Source organism: Grammomys surdaster, unplaced genomic scaffold (genome assembly GCF_004785775.1).
Source record: "Grammomys surdaster isolate TR1022 unplaced genomic scaffold, NIH_TR_1.0 229, whole genome shotgun sequence".
Taxonomy (NCBI): Eukaryota; Metazoa; Chordata; class Mammalia; order Rodentia; family Muridae; genus Grammomys; species Grammomys surdaster.
Genome location: NW_021604674.1, coordinates 1,861,213 through 1,877,112, shown reverse-complemented (window position 1 = coordinate 1,877,112; position 15,900 = coordinate 1,861,213). Strand labels below are relative to the sequence as shown.

General features: G+C 38.8%; 1 protein-coding gene across 3 annotated transcripts in view; it reads right to left on the bottom strand.

Annotated features, from left to right (window-relative positions):
* Window positions 1–15,834, bottom strand: part of Hectd2 (HECT domain E3 ubiquitin protein ligase 2) — a 62,534-nt gene extending 46,700 nt beyond the window's left edge. For 2 of the 3 annotated variants that reach the window (XM_028773482.1, XM_028773480.1), the window contains exon 1: window positions 15,703–15,834. In XM_028773482.1, coding sequence (XP_028629315.1) covers window positions 15,703–15,834 — 132 coding nt within the window. Of the gene's footprint in view, window positions 1–15,696 lie in introns of all 3 variants that reach the window. The other variant, XM_028773481.1, reaches the window with a different exon arrangement.
* Window positions 15,835–15,900: the final 66 nt, after the last annotated feature.

Genomic DNA, 15,900 nt, shown 5'->3' with positions numbered 1-15,900 from the left:
CTTACAGTGATGTGATTCAACTTTTAAAATGCATCTAAAATGATAAAGCATTTAGTGCTGATGTCTTCCAAAGCATTGTAATTAAATTGCCAGTATACCAGGATTTAAGAAGATGGGAACCACACCAGGACCCTTAGGTGCAGACATAGAACATGTTAAAGAAGAAACTACCCGTTAACATGTTTCCCTCTGAAACAACTCAGAAATTCCTAAAACATTTAATTAATCTGTACTTTGTAAAAATAAATATAAATTATAAAAAATAAGATAAAAATTAAGCTGCAGTGCTGACTTTAGGCCTTTTCTTAGTTCTTAGATTTTTTTTTAATTGATGTACCAGAACTTGAGGCAAGGCCTCTATATATCCCTGCTGGCTTAAAACTTGTTCATAGCTTAGTGCGTCCTTCAACACCTGCCTCAGCCTCTCCAATGCTGAGATCATAGATCTACACCACCAAACCCCACCTTTCAGTTCCCAGAACCTTGAGAAAAGCAGTTAACTTCCTAATGTATTTTGCTTACATTGTATACGTGTGCACATGCCTATGTAAATGTGTGCCATGCTGCAGAAGAGGAGGTCAGAGGGCAACCTCAGAGAATCTGCACTCTCCTTCCACCACGGAGATCCTGGTGATTGAACTCAGGTCAGCAATGTCAGTGGCAAGCATCTTTAACCAGTCAGGCATCTTTTCAGCCCAACATATACTTTTTAATCTAAAGGTAGTTTTACTTTCATAGAAGAGGTTCTTCTTCACTTCTTTATTTACTCACCAGATTGATTCCATTTACTCTTTTAGAACCAATTCATACATAATATAGCAGATATATTTTTGCTCACCAAATATTTGTGTATTCTCTCCAAATTTCCCTCCCTTTTACAGAGTCATCTGATTAACTCTGATAGGCTAGAAGTAGAAATCACATCTATCAGTTCTGGAAAGAAGTAATGATACATTTAAGATTGGTGGGGAAAATCCCAGCTCCTGCTGGTTTCCAGCGCTGTAACAATGACAAATGCTAAGAGCTGAGGTTCTGGATTGTTCATGAGCTTGGGTCTAGAGTGATGGATTATATAAAGCATAGCCACTTCTGACCCACAGGTGATATACACTAACAAAGCTTTTAGAGCTTTTAAACACTGAAATTGGGCTGTGTAACTGAAAAAACAGCTCATAATGACTCTGTTCTTTTTGTGTTTTATTTTCTGTAAAGCCAATCACTCTTGTTAAATCTTGCAATGTATTTAAACTATTCCAGAGAAAGTAAATGTCCTCATATGGGTCCATTATGCTGCACTAGAGAGTCCTTAATTCATCACAGGGCTTAACATAACCTGTGCAAGGTCCTAAATCTATTTGTGTTTTTCTTTTTAAAAGGTTATTAGTATTGGGGGTTGGAGAGTTGGCTTGGGAGTTAAGAGCACTGACTGCTTTTCCAGAGGACCTGAGTTCAATTCCCAGCAACCACATGGTGGCTCACAACCATCTGTAATGAGATCCAATGCTCTCTTCTGATGTCTGTAGACAGCTACAGTGTACTCATAAAATAAATCTTTTAAAAAGGTTATTAGTATTAAAAGAGCCAAAAGAAAATGAATTTCAGATACTATACACATAGTATTTCAAAGTGTCTGGATTTACGTGACTTTTGAAAATCAGTTAATTCCTATTTCACAAGTAAGGACAGTGGAATCACCTGAAAGTCACAAGAGTCAGCAGCTAACAAGTAACAGAAAGGTAATAGCTGGGCTGAGGAGATGGCTCAGCCATACAACAGACTTAATCTCAGAACCCACATGTTAAAAGCCAGGCATGGTAGTACATGCTTTTAATCCTAGCACTGAGGAGGTGGATACAGGCAGGTCTCTGCAATTTACTATCCAGACTCCAGGTCAATTGAGAGAGACGCTGCCTTAAAAACACTGAGGTGGAAAGTATTTGTAGAAAGTGCCTCAAAAGTTGTCCATTGACTTCCACTGCATGTGTATACACATAAACACCTGTACACAATTGAACTTGCACACAAACGTGTACCTGAACACACAAAAATATGCACACATATGCACATAGGCTTCACCCAAAATGAAATGAGACACGGATAATCTGAAGGCTATATCTCCACAAGTACATAGATGCAATTTTCTTATGTGCAATATCTTGGGCTGCTCATTGACTTTGCTATTGTTATTTGTTTTTGCAGCTCAGTGAATCTCAAGTTAACAGTTGTGTGTTAGATTTAGTGGAGACAGCACTGTGTATAAAAGTTCAATGTATCTGGGCTGAGAAGACGCTTCAGTTGGTAAAGTGCTGATGCATAAGCATGAGGACTGGGGTTTGTACCCAGATACTCAGGTGACCGGCCTGTCTAGCTGAGTGGTGAGGGGAGACCTTTTCTTAAATAATAACATGGAGAACAAATGAGGAAGTGTAGCAGGAACAGCAGGGCTGCTTCTATATGTACACAGACATATAAACATCTACATATACACAAAAAAGTTGAATAGATTATGTAACTGAAAATATAGTCTTTTAATTAATAATTTTAATATGGGAAAGGAATCAGAAGTCTCAGAATCATAGACATACATATCAAAGGTTAGAACTACAAAAGAATAATCACTCACTCAAAAAATTATTTCTGTTATAACAACATACTTGTTGGGTGGTTGTTATACCCCTACTACTATATTTGATACTTTACTACATTAAAACATTCTTATAATATAGGTGCTTGTGGTGGCTAATCTTGGTTGCCAACTTGACACATGTAGAAAAGAGAACTTCCACACTGAAGTACTGCCTCCATCAGATTGGATTACGAGCACATCTATGATGCAGTTTCTTGATTGCTAAGCGATGCAGGAAGGCTCGGCCCACTGTCAAGAGTACTATCCCTAGGCAGGAGGGATTGAGCTGTATAAGGAAAAAGCTGAACATGGGCCTGAGAACAAGCCAGTAAGACAGTTCCTCCACAGCTTCTGCTCCAAGTTCCTTCCTGTCTTCTGTTCCTAACTTTGGTTTCCATTGATGATGGACTATAAAACAAACCTCCAGTTGAACCAGCACCATTTGTTGAAAAAGCTGTCCTTTTTCCACTGGACAGTTATAGCTCCTTTGTCAAAGATCAAGTGACCATAGGTGTGTGGGTTCATTTCTGGGTCTTCAATTCTATTCCATTGATCTTCCTGCCTGTCTCTGTACCAATACCATGCACTTTTTATCACTTTTGCTCTGCAGTACATATAGCTTGAGGTCAGGGACGGTGATTTCCCCAGAAGTTTTTATTGTTGAGAATGCAAATCGATCCATTCTTATCTCCTTGTACAAAGCTCAAGTCCAAGTGGATAAAGAACCTCCACATAAAACCAGATACACTGAAACTAACAGAAGAGAAGGTAGGGAAGAACCTTGAACACTTGGGCACAGGTAAAAATTTCCTGAAGAGAACACCAATGGCTTATGTTCTAAGATCAAGAATTGACAAATGGGACCTCATAAAATTGCAAAGTTTCTGTAAGGCAAAGGACACTCTCAGTAGGACAAAATGGCAACCAACAGATTGGGAGAAGATCTTTACTAATTCCAAATCCAATAGAGGGCTAATATCCAATATATACAAAGAACTCAAGAAATTAGACTCCAGATAACCAAATAGCCTTATTAAAAATGGGGTACAGAGCTCAACAAAGAATTCTCAACTGAGGAAACTCGAATGGCTGAGAAGCACCTAAAGAAATATTTAACATCCTTAGTCATCAGGAAATGCAAATCAAAACAACCCTGAGATTCCACCTCATACCAGTCAGAATGGCTAAGATCAAAAACTCAGGTGATAGCAGATGCCGGTGAGGATGTGGAGAAAGAGGAACACTCCTCCGTTGCTGGTGAGATTGCAAGCTGGTGTAACCACTCTGGAAATCAGTCTGGCGGTTCCTCAGAAAACTGGACATAGCATTACCTGAAGACCCAGCTATACCACTCCTGGGCATATACCCAGAAGATGCTCCAACATATAACAAGGACATATGCTCCACTATGTTCATAGCAGCCTTATTTATAATAGCCAGAAGCTGGAAAGAACTCAGATGTCCTTCAGCAGAGGAACAGATACAGAAAATGTGGTACATTTATACAATGGAGCATTACTCAGCTATTAAAAACAGTGAATTTGCCGGGCAGTGGTGGCGCACGCCTTTAATCCCAGCACTTGGGAGGCAGAGGCAAGCAGATTTCTGAGTTCAAGGCCAGCCTGGTCTACAGAGTGAGTTCCAGGACAGCCAGGGCTATACAGAGAAACCCTGTCTCATAAAAACAAAACAAAAACAAAACAAAACGAACAAACAAAAAAACAGTGAATTTGAGAAATTCTTAGGCAAATTGATGGAACTAGAAAATACCATCCTGAGTGAGATAACCCAGTCACGAGAGAACACACATGGTATTCACTCACTGATTAATGGATATTAACTCAGAAGCTCGCAATACCCAATATGCAACTCACAGACCACATGAAGCTCATGAAGGAAGTGTAGGTGTTTCAATCCTTCTTAGAAGGAGTAATAAAATACTCAAGGGAGCAAATGTGGAGACAAAATGTAGGACAGAAACAGAAGGAGAAGTCGTCTGGAAACTGTTCCACCTGGGTATCCATCCCATGTGCAGTCACCAAAGGTAGATGCTGATGTGGATGTCAGGAAGTGCATGCTGACAGGATCCTGATCTAGCTGTCTCCTTAGAGGTCTGCCAGAGTCTGACATATTCAGAAGCAGATGCTCACAGCTAACCATTGAGCTGATCATGGGGTTCCCAATGTAGGAGTTAGAGAGAAGACTGAAGGAGCTGGAAGGTTTGCAGCCCCATGGGGAGAGCAACAACACCAACCAACCAGAGCTCCCAGGGTCTAAACCACCAGCCTGGAAGCACATAGGGAGGGACCCATGGCTCCAGCTGTATATGTAGGGGAGGATGGCCTTGTCAGGCATAGGTGGGAGAGGAGATCCTTGGTCCCATGAAGGCTGGATGCCCAGTGTGGGGGAATTTGAGGGTGGAGAGGTGGGAGTGGGTGGATGGGTGGGGTACACCCTCATAGAAGCAGGAAGAGGGGGATAGGATAAGTTCTTGGGCAGGAGGGAAATGGGGTAAGGGGATAACATCTGAAATGTAAATAAAATATCCAATAAAATTAAAAAAAAAACAAACCCTTTCCTCCCCTAACTTGTTCATGGAGTTTATCATAGTGATAGAAAAGCAGACTAGAACAATACTTACACTTCACTGTACAGATGAGAAACTTGAAATGCCATTCATTCTCAAGTTCACAGACCATGAGAAACAGTTCAAACTCCACTCTAATGAGTATCAAGTCTATACTTGTAAGTTACTACATCACAGAATCTCTAGCTATATCGTAGCCATCAATATAGGGGCTTGACATATAGGAATAAATATGTTAAATATAATATACTGCCAATTTTAATAACTACTCTTTGTGGCTATACTATTAGTGATATTTAATGATATTGAATAACTTAAGGAACAACTCAACTAATCAGAGGAAATTAATAAACATATAAGAAACAAAATACATTAAGGAGACTTCCAATATCCTAACTATTTAGGAAAGACTTCTGCGTTTTTTCCTTTCTCTCTTCCTTTACCTTATCTTAATAAAAATAAAGCCTCCAGGAACACTGTTTAGTTCACTTGTGAGATTTTGAAATAAAACTAAAATAATGTAGTTAATTGCTATGCAACTGCTAAAGAGAGAAACAGTATTGGGAGCTAAATCAATCCAATTTCAAGAAATGAAACCTGCACTGATATAGTTGAAACAGTGACTAAAAGATGGCAGACTGGCTAACCAAGAACAAAATGGCAAGCAGTATTTCTAGTCTAAGTCTGATGCATAGTAGGGATGAAGAAACTGTCCAGTAAGTTATACAAGAAATGTAATTTACAATGCTTCAATTTTCAAAAGATAGTTTGGCACCTCACTCTAAGTCAGAGTGCTTATTGGAAGAACATCTTTGTGAGTAACTAGACAAGGTACACAAGGCTCAGTAGCAAACATGTTTTATATGATAAATTAACTGGCACTTTCTAATGGGGCTTTGTATACAGCAATGAGCAAAATCAGGGTAAAACTATATGTGAGATACTATAAGAAGTAAAGAATAAGTGACAAAAGAGGAAAAAATCCAGAAAGTAATGTGTTAAAAACTAAGTGGGAGGGCTGGAGACATGGTTCAGTAGTTAAGAGCACTAACTGCTCTTCCAAAGATCCAGTATTGATTCCCAGCACCCACATGGCAGCTTACGGCCGTCTGTAACTCCAGTTCCAAGGGATCTGACACCCTCTTCTGGCCTCCATAGACATTCATGCATATGTAAAACCCCAGGGCCTTAGCTGAATATATAAGAGTGGAGGGCCCTGCTGGGCACAGGTGGAAGATGAGATCCTTGACCTCATGAAGGCTGGACGCCCCAGGGGGTGGGAGTTTTGAGGGTGGGGAGGTGGGAGTGGGGGGGTAGATAGAGGTTACATCCACAAAGAAGAAGGAAGAGGTGTGAGGGGACTGGGGGTTCCTGGGTGGGTGGGGGATGGGGTAAGGGGACAACATATGAAATGTAAATAAAACATCCAATAAAAAAATTAAAAAAAAAAAAACCTATACACATAAGATAATTTAAAAGAAAACTAAGGGAGTTATAAAGATTCAAGAATGTGAAACAAAGAGTATGTCTATCTCAATGATTTACTACAAAATCTACAGACAGATTCAGTAGAATGGAATGGCAGAAATCGTCTGAATTGACACATGAATGGGAAGCTAGAGAATGAAGGCAGTGACAAGAACGGCCAAGAAACTCGGCTAAAGTGGTAGAGGTGGGGGGCGGGGGGTAAGGGGTGGTAGAGACCGAAAACTTAAGGCTATAACTGACTTGCAGGGTTTTCAGTCGTCTTATATGGAGTTCTACAGTTGAATACTAGAGCTGAATCTTGGAATACGGCCAGCCTGCAAACAGTGGGCTGTATGTGTTGAAGAATAGACAGTAGGAGGATACTCAACCAGCTGTTACAGACTGAAGTACAAAGAACCGGGGTTTTAAGGGAGCAGGGAATTGAACTTTAACAGCCCATTGAGAGAAAAATATACTCAAAACACTTCAACTTAGTATACTAAGTAATAGAATTCATTCTCTGGGCAGAGATTGCCCATGAATTTATTAGAAAGTTCAATTATTTCAAGGAGAAGCAAAGTTTTATGTAGTAATTACAATAAATTTTACTTTGTTAATACCTAACAAGGGCACCCATAGTTTTCTGGCCATATAAATATGTAGGTAATATGTAAGATTATAATATTAAATAATCTTAAAAAGTTAAATACACAAATATTTAGAATATCTGTTCCACTCATATTAACATATAATCATATTTTAAACTTCATTTTCTTTGAATATTTGAATTGTCACTTTCAAAGTTCACTGAGGAACAGTATCTGAGTCAAATATCTAATTTCTTAAATCATATTTTTCTTTTATACCCCAAAGAGGGGGTATTCAGTTTTCATTGACCAATATTAAGTGCCAATTTCTGTTGTATACAAAATTTTAGTACAATTTGATTATTCTCCATCCTCCAAAAACTACCTTAGTGATAGACACTTCTGTTTACACTCTAACACAATACTTAATGAAGGTATAATTGCCTCTGTTCCATCAAACAATACTGTAGTATGGTAACATCTTCCCCCTATCTTATAGTTTCTGAAATAAAATATCTTAAAATTAATTTCTAGAAGTCTACAAAATCCAATCTTAAGCCTCAAGGAATCAGGGTAGACTACCTATACCTATGATGGGTATAAAAACTACTTTTACAGAAGAGTAAATGATTTCCTGAGGTATTCAGTAAAGGCTATTATGTCAAATGAGTGGTGTCTTTATGTTTTAAGTTAAAATAAGCAATCCTTAAGATCTCTTGCTTTGTCAAAAATAAACTCTCCTAGTTACCAATCAGGATCATATGAGACATAAGACCTCAAGTGTATTTGGAGTCTATAAAAGGACTATTTCAGGTCTTGAAACCAGGCAAAGATATGTTCTCTCTTTATGTTCTTTCCCCACAGCTAAGATGCTACATCCAAAGTACTAATTTTACAATCTTCCTTTAAACCGTGGAGTCAGTTACTCTTAAGTTGTAAACATTCTTCCTAAGCTAAAGAGCACCAGCACCAAGTGGAATTTTAGTATGAACCATATCTTTTAAAGGATATTAAGAAATAAAGATAACATTCTTTGAAATAATTTTTATTATTGCTTACTCAGCACAAGGTTCGCTGAAAATTGTTCACTTTTTTCTTAACAAGACTCTAAGCCCAAAATAACATTATTTCCCACTATAAAGGTCACAATTCAATTAATCTAGAGACAACTGATAACTGACCCCCATAGGTCTTAGTACTGAAGCACTGAGCTTCTCAGTGTTCACTGACTATCAGGAAGTTAAGGTGCCCTCTGAAATTTATTCATTTGCTTCACAACACACACACACACACACACACACACACACACACACTGAAGCTGCAGCAAAATACTTTTAGGCTTTATGTTTGTGTATATGTCTGTGCATAGGTATGTGCACATTTGTGCAGGTATACAAAGGCAAGATGAGAGCATCAGATCCTCTGGAGCTGGAGTCATAGGCAGTTGTGAGCCATCTGACAAGGATGCTGGGAAATATATTTCAATCCTCTGGAAGAGCAATAAGTGCTCTTAACCAATGAGCCATCTCTCTAGACCCAAACACTGCTTTTTAGAATAAAGTCACAAGTCTACAACTACTTATTAGGAATCATGATGTTCTTGAATAAAAACATATGAATTAACACCAAGTTAATTTTATTTCACCTCTTATAACAACTTCAAGAATAATTTTCAATTCAGCATAATTAGTAAAATTTCAATAAATTTTATATTTAAAGCATACATTCAACTATATTCATTCCAGTCTGCGATTCCCCACAGCTGCCCTCCTGGTGCTGCGGATGGAACGTGACTGTGCATGCTAGGAAAGTGCTCTACCACTGACTACATCCCCAGCACAACCACATTCATCCTAAACAATAGTTTAACTATGCCACACTGATTTGTCTTAATATTGGGATAGCAATTTAAAAACAACTAGTTATTTATAAAAGGCTCACCATAAAACATTTTATCCAGGGCTGGAGAGTTGGCTCAATGGTCAAAGGGCACTTGTTGTTCTTATAAAAGACCCAGGTTCAGTTCCTACCACCACATGGAGGCTCATCACTTCCTCAGACAAGCACACAAATGGTGTACAAAAATAGCCACATAAAATAATAAAAATAAAAGACACAAAAATGTTTTAAAACAAAAATTGTATCCATACATACAACTATAATGCTAGAAAAAAAGTAGGTGAAAAACAGAAACCAAAGCTTCCCAGAGCCTTCTCAGCTCCACCCACTTCCTATTCATCCACTGTTGATCTTTTTCTTCTCAACTCTAAAAATAAGCAAGTTAATTTTAAAATGCAACACAGAAGTTGCTAATTTTGATAACACTAAGCTATATGCCCTATGAAGCTATTTTTCTTCTTAAAAAGAAATGCATATGAATTCTTACATTGAAGAGTTCAGAGTGCAAGGCATCCCTTAATTCTGTGTGGACTGGAAAGAGATGGATGGATAAAGGCAACAGATACCGAGCTTGAGACTTGATTGAGGGCTGGTAAGAAAAGTGCCAAAATAATAGGAATAGCAAGGGCTGGCTGACTTACAATTTCTCACTACAGATGTAGCTTTCAATGTGTATTATTTTAAATTTCATATCTTTTATGTGAAGTAGGTATTACTATTGTTTTCCTCATTTTATAGACAAAGAATTAAAAATAGCAAAGTGGTCTCACAATTGACATTTTGGTGGCATTTTCTAGTTCACAATTTATAAGTATATTTTTCTCCAAATGTTAAATATTATTGTCAAATTATTTGTGTTCTAAATCCTGAATTAAACATGAATGGGAGAAGGAACAGATGTGCATTCTGGCCTTGCAGCCAAAAAAAAAAAAAAAAAAGTTGAGAGACTTTATGATCCACTCAAAATTAGACATCCAGAATATGTATTTATAGCCACCAGCTTTCTTTTCTTAACTGAAAATTCTTTAAGTACTATTTTAATCTCTCTTTAAGAGGTTATTTTTACTTTATCAGATTGCTTTGTTTTATATAGAATTTAGCTACATATTCATAATATAGAACCAAGTGATCATATATTCAAGAATATATTTATTTGACATAGTATTTCTACCTTCGGAAAAAATTTGAACTAATAAGTTGCTGGACCACATCCTCTTTTCCATATTGGGATTACTGCTTTAGGTGGAGGCTCTTTGTGCCATATCTTGCCTCCAGAGAGGGACACAGAGAGCTCAGAATTGGGGAAAGAACAGATTTTAAAACAACCTTTGTACTTCAGTATCATTTCAGTATCATTTTACTCTTTGGTAATATACAAGCAATCTGACTCAAACATCAGTCCCAGAAAATGGGATAATAATCTATACACTGGGTTGTTGTGTGACTGTTGCTGATTTTATTAACTGTCTAAATGACACATGAAAAATGCATAGTGCAGGATATGTATTCAACAGTTTTTTATATATATATATATATATATATATATATATATATATATATATGTTTTTTTTGAGAGAGAGACAGACTGATTGATTGACAGACTGACTTATTATGTAGTCCCAACTGTCCTACAGCTCAAGAGATGAAGATCTCCCAAAAGTGCTAGGCTGGAAGCATGGACCACTAAGCCAGGTCATATGCATTTTCAAAAAAAGTCTTTAGTTTATTAAATTGTATAAGATACATTCACCATCATTTTCATTCTCTTCCTACATCACCTCATTTAGAATATAACAGACAAAAGGCACAAGAGGTTACGTATAAGACTGTTCAAAACGCTAAGCTGTGTAGAGTTTAGGTGAGCACATCCGCGCGCACACACACACACACTTTAAAAAAAAATGTTACTGGCTGGACTATTTTTTTAATATGCCTCCTCCTCCTCCCCTTCTTCCTTCTACTCTTCCTTTTTCTGCCTTCTCCCTTCCATTCTCCTCTTCCTCTTGAGAAACGTTTTCTGGAACTAAGTCTTTTTTCCCCTGTATTAATCGTTCTTTCGTTCCTGTCACCTAGGTTCCACACTGTGTGGGTTCCTCCACTCTGTAGTTTATTCTGTGGTCAACACTCCAATCGATGTGCTCGTCCTCTCAAACATCAACCACAACCCTCCTTCCTTCACTTTCTTTCTCCTACTTCCTCCAGTTTAACTACACACTACCAGCAATTTCGTTATGTTGTTCCTCTATTCAAGGAATTCCAAAGGCTTCCTTCCCATTAACCACAGGGGAAATGTGCAACCTTCTCCAGCCCCCATGAATCCTTACATACCTCCCACAGGTCCCCAGCATGTTTCTGTTGGGCTTGTTTTATTGTTTTCTAAGGTATTTTTCCTTTTAAGGCTTTTCAAGTTATTATCCTCACTGCTTACTTTACATATTTTCTTTTGCTCATTCAGATCCTATCATTACTTCAATGGCCAGCCAGCTTAAATAATTACTTTATTTCAAGGCCTTTCTTCATGGTTCTCGAACACTAATCATATTGCAAACTGTTTCTGTAGCTTATTGTGGCTTTTTTTTCTTTAAGTTCCAGTGGCCTTTTATTGAGATCAATTAACAAAAAGAAATAAGGTTTTACTAACCATCTTTTCTGAACCGTGTATAAACTCCATAAAGACTCAGGTCCATAAACATGTACATACAATGTAACACATCCCAACAAAAACATACTACATCGCCCCCCTGAACATTTTGCAAATTAAACAGAAAGCAGATTTTCCCTTTCCCGTAATGTTTTCCAAATTTTAAGTTCCCACTGTTTAAAGTGGAACTGGTCCCATGTAACTAGGAACATTAGAATTATTGTGGCTTTTACATACTGATTTGTTCTTCACCCATTAGCCCTGAATCACCTGAGGTAGGATATTCTAGTTAAGCCGTGTCTGTGTTTTCTATCCCAGTTAATCCAAAGCTAAGCATAACGTATGTTCAGTGACTGGTAGTTCCATCATGGTCCAGGGGTTCCAGGAAGCCCATTTATACAAAACACAAACGCTTGTCCTCTGCATACAACTTGTGTTTTCCCTCAAACTCGTCTCCTACCTACTTGACACAGTTCCTAATCTTCTACTTGTGGGCAAACTTCCCTTTGATTCTAAGCTAGGGATGGAGATGTAGCTCAGTGGTAGAATGTATGTGCACAAATCTCTGAGTTTGATCCTCAGCAAAATTCCCATGCACACACATACATACACACTCACGCATGTGCACACACATAATTTAAACTGATTTTCACTTTCCTAGTTTATATAAAATTTATCTTTTTTGAATCTGTTTTATTCCTTGGTATATCTCATTCCATTGAGAATCTCTCCTGTTCAGCTTAATAAATACTGAAGGAAGCAATAAAATTCATCCCTACTTGCCACAGTTAATTCTGCCTCTCCTTGTGTATTTTCTCCTTTACTTACCACGTTTTTCTAATATTTGTATTAAATCGCTAGCTAATTTATGTATTTGTCTCCATTTCAATCTGCCAGCCTCAGTGAATTCAGTATGTCTAATTCCCATAATCCCAGGCTTCTTGAGCATCTCTCACTGAGCCACTTCAACAGCCCCTTTCAGTAACCCCACCCCCATCTTTCTTAGAACCACTTTAAATCCTAAACAGATTTGGGATAAGGATGTAATTCTAAAACACAGATTGCTGAGCTGTGCTCATAGCTTTTAATTCAGTACATTCAGCATTAGTGTTCATTCTTAGTTATACCAAGGAATTAAAAGAAAAATATGTCTTCATTCTCAGAAATTGTGATTTAAAAAGCTTGCATTTGGGTAGTCATAGTGTTTCCCAGTTCATTTTACTGTGCATCAAAGATTGAAAACTGGTGTCTTAGGGTGGGATGTGAGTCAGGACCTCAACATCCTACACCAGAGTAACTCTATGCTCAGTGTTGCTTGAGACCTGTGTCAGGAATCTTCTGAATAGAACTCGACATAAAGGTAGTGTCAGAATCTATCAGTTTCTAGCATTCTCTCTCCCATCCTGGCACCCCTCTTTAAACATTCAGAATATAACTTAAATTTTTGGCCTTATTTAGGATCAGCATAATCTGGCCTCTTCTTCACTTTAGTAAGCTGGCACTCTTACTGGTTTCCACACCGTCATAACCATGGCACACTAATTTTCTGAAAAAGCCATGATTACAAGGCCACTTGAATTGAAATATAGACTCAAGTTGGAAAGATGGGGCTATTAATTTGGGCAAGAAGGAAGAATCCCTAAAAGGTGCTTCAAAGTTACTGATGTCAATTAAGATACTAAACAAACTTTGAGTTCTGCTTAAGCCCTCCAGAGTCTGAAAGTAAACCAGGAGGCCATAAACTGTCTTTCCCTTTCCACCATATTCCATCAAGCCTTCCCCACTCCACTGGAGAAGACAATCATTCCAGATGCCCTCCCTGGCTTTCCTGATCTTCAGATGTCAGCATATTTTTTCCTTAAGCCTTTTATTGTGATGCCTCAAAATTTCAGCCAGAAAATCCTCTTGAAAAACACGCAGACACACTTGCAGTGTTCTCTTAAAAGTTCCATTGAAAAATCCAGCAGTATCAATGTCGAAAGACATTTTAAGGCACCACCAGAAACTGCCTCAAAATCCCAAGTTTTCTATTCCAAACTGTTTTTATCCTCAATGTTTACTTAAAGATTTAAAAAATTCATAAACTATAGTCTTTTTGACTAGCCCACAATCCTGAAAAACATGTCTTTGCAATTCATTTGGTAGCCAAAAATGTGAATGTGACTTGAAATGGCATAAGGCAAGTAACAGTTTTTTAACCTTATTCTATTTAACAGAACAGACAGTACACTGTCTACAGTTTTAAATACTACTGACGCTGGGAAATTGGCCCACTGTAGGTATTACATGTGATAATACTTAAAAGGATTACTTTCTTAAAATCTGAAAAACGTGAAATTACTAAGACCTATGGGTGTCAGGTAACAAATGTTAGACGTCCATCCACACTACCAGCTTCTATAGGTTCCAAACTTTTCTTTCAGATATAAATATATATATATATATATATATCTGAATATATAACTAATTATATATAACTAATATATAATAAATAATAAATGTTATTATATAATATATTTGTATTATATATAAATGATTTGGGAAAAAGTACTTGCTGTTAGAAACTAAACTCATTCATATCTAAAAGCAGATACGTTTTCCCCCTTAACCACCTTAGGAAGTGTGGGGTGAGGACTCACACCAGAGGTCTTCCCTGACTTCCATACTCATATACCCACACCCACACGTATGCACACACTAGACACATACACAGACTTGAAACAAACAAACCACATTGACATTAAGAAGTCCTACATAATAAGCTCTGAAAACCCTGGGCACCAGCAGACTACAATATGAATGACAAATTGCTTCAAAGCATCTCCCAAGGTAATCCCTAACTACACCTGCAATTTACCAATCAGTTGTAGCTATGCTTTTAAATGTGTCATTGCTGTCCACAATTTGCTGCACTGACTTAGGATAAAAGAGTTGTCTTTAACAATTTCCAGTTATTACAGGCTTCAGACATTTTTGAAAAACCTACCAAATCATAACATTATCCTGATACTAATACTTTATAAAGAACAGTCAGCTATTTTAGTAAGTTCTTAGTCATTTAGGAGGGCGGCTTCTAGAAACTAATTGCAAGCAGAAATTTTTTAAATGTATAATAGTCCCTAAACTTTTACTATTTTGTCACGTACAGATGCACGGACAAGTCATAATCTTTAAATACATGAAAGCAAACTTGCCCAAAGTATTTAAATAGTATGTCAAATAAAAATGTCAAAACCAGAGGTTAATTATAAAGCAACCAGACTCTCAACCACTAAGTACAAACAGGGGGAAGGGAGAGAGGGGATATGTCCCATGACATCATTTGGCAGCATGGAGTTTTGAAGGCTGAGAGTGCCTTCCAAATAACCCTTGCAAAATCCAGCTGGGAAATTACCCAGGTTAAGCTTAGAGAACCGAGTTTTAAAAGAAGAAAAAGCCTCTCTCCTTCATATGCCAGTACCGTATGAAAAAGATAAAAGCATCCAGGGATGCATCTGCCTCCCACTACCCCATAGGAACGGAAAGGTCAGAATTAGGCGGAAATTCGCCTCAGAGACTGTTCAATCTGAGGGGAAGAAAGGACCGCGAAAGCGAAGCGAAGCGCTGCCTCGGTGCCCACAGGCAGGTTTTCCCTGTGAAAAACCTCACTGCCGCCCAACTGACACCGATGCTCGTCCACCAGAGGATGCCGACCCTCTGGACAAAGTCGGGAGCCAGACCCCCGAGAACAAGCAAACACCCAGCATCAGGCAGAGAGAGGACCGCTCTCCCCGAGCGTGGAAGGCGCGGGTCCCAAGTGGTGGCCGCTGCCCTCGAGGCGCGAATTGCCCGGTGTCCCCTCTCCAGGCCGCCTTCACCCGCCGCCCGGGCGCCCCCCGGCCCCCGCCGCACCTACCGCGGCTGCGCCGGCCGTCACGATGGGCGGCAGCTTCTCGCGCTCCGGCTCTTTCCCCTTCCTCTCCTCAGAGGCGGCCGCGGCCACCGCCGGCGGCGCTCCGGGCGAGAGATCCCGAGCCGCCTCACTCATGTCTGCCTCACTCATGTCTGGCCCGGACGGCTGCGGCGCGAGGCGGCGGCGGCGGCCGGACTGCAG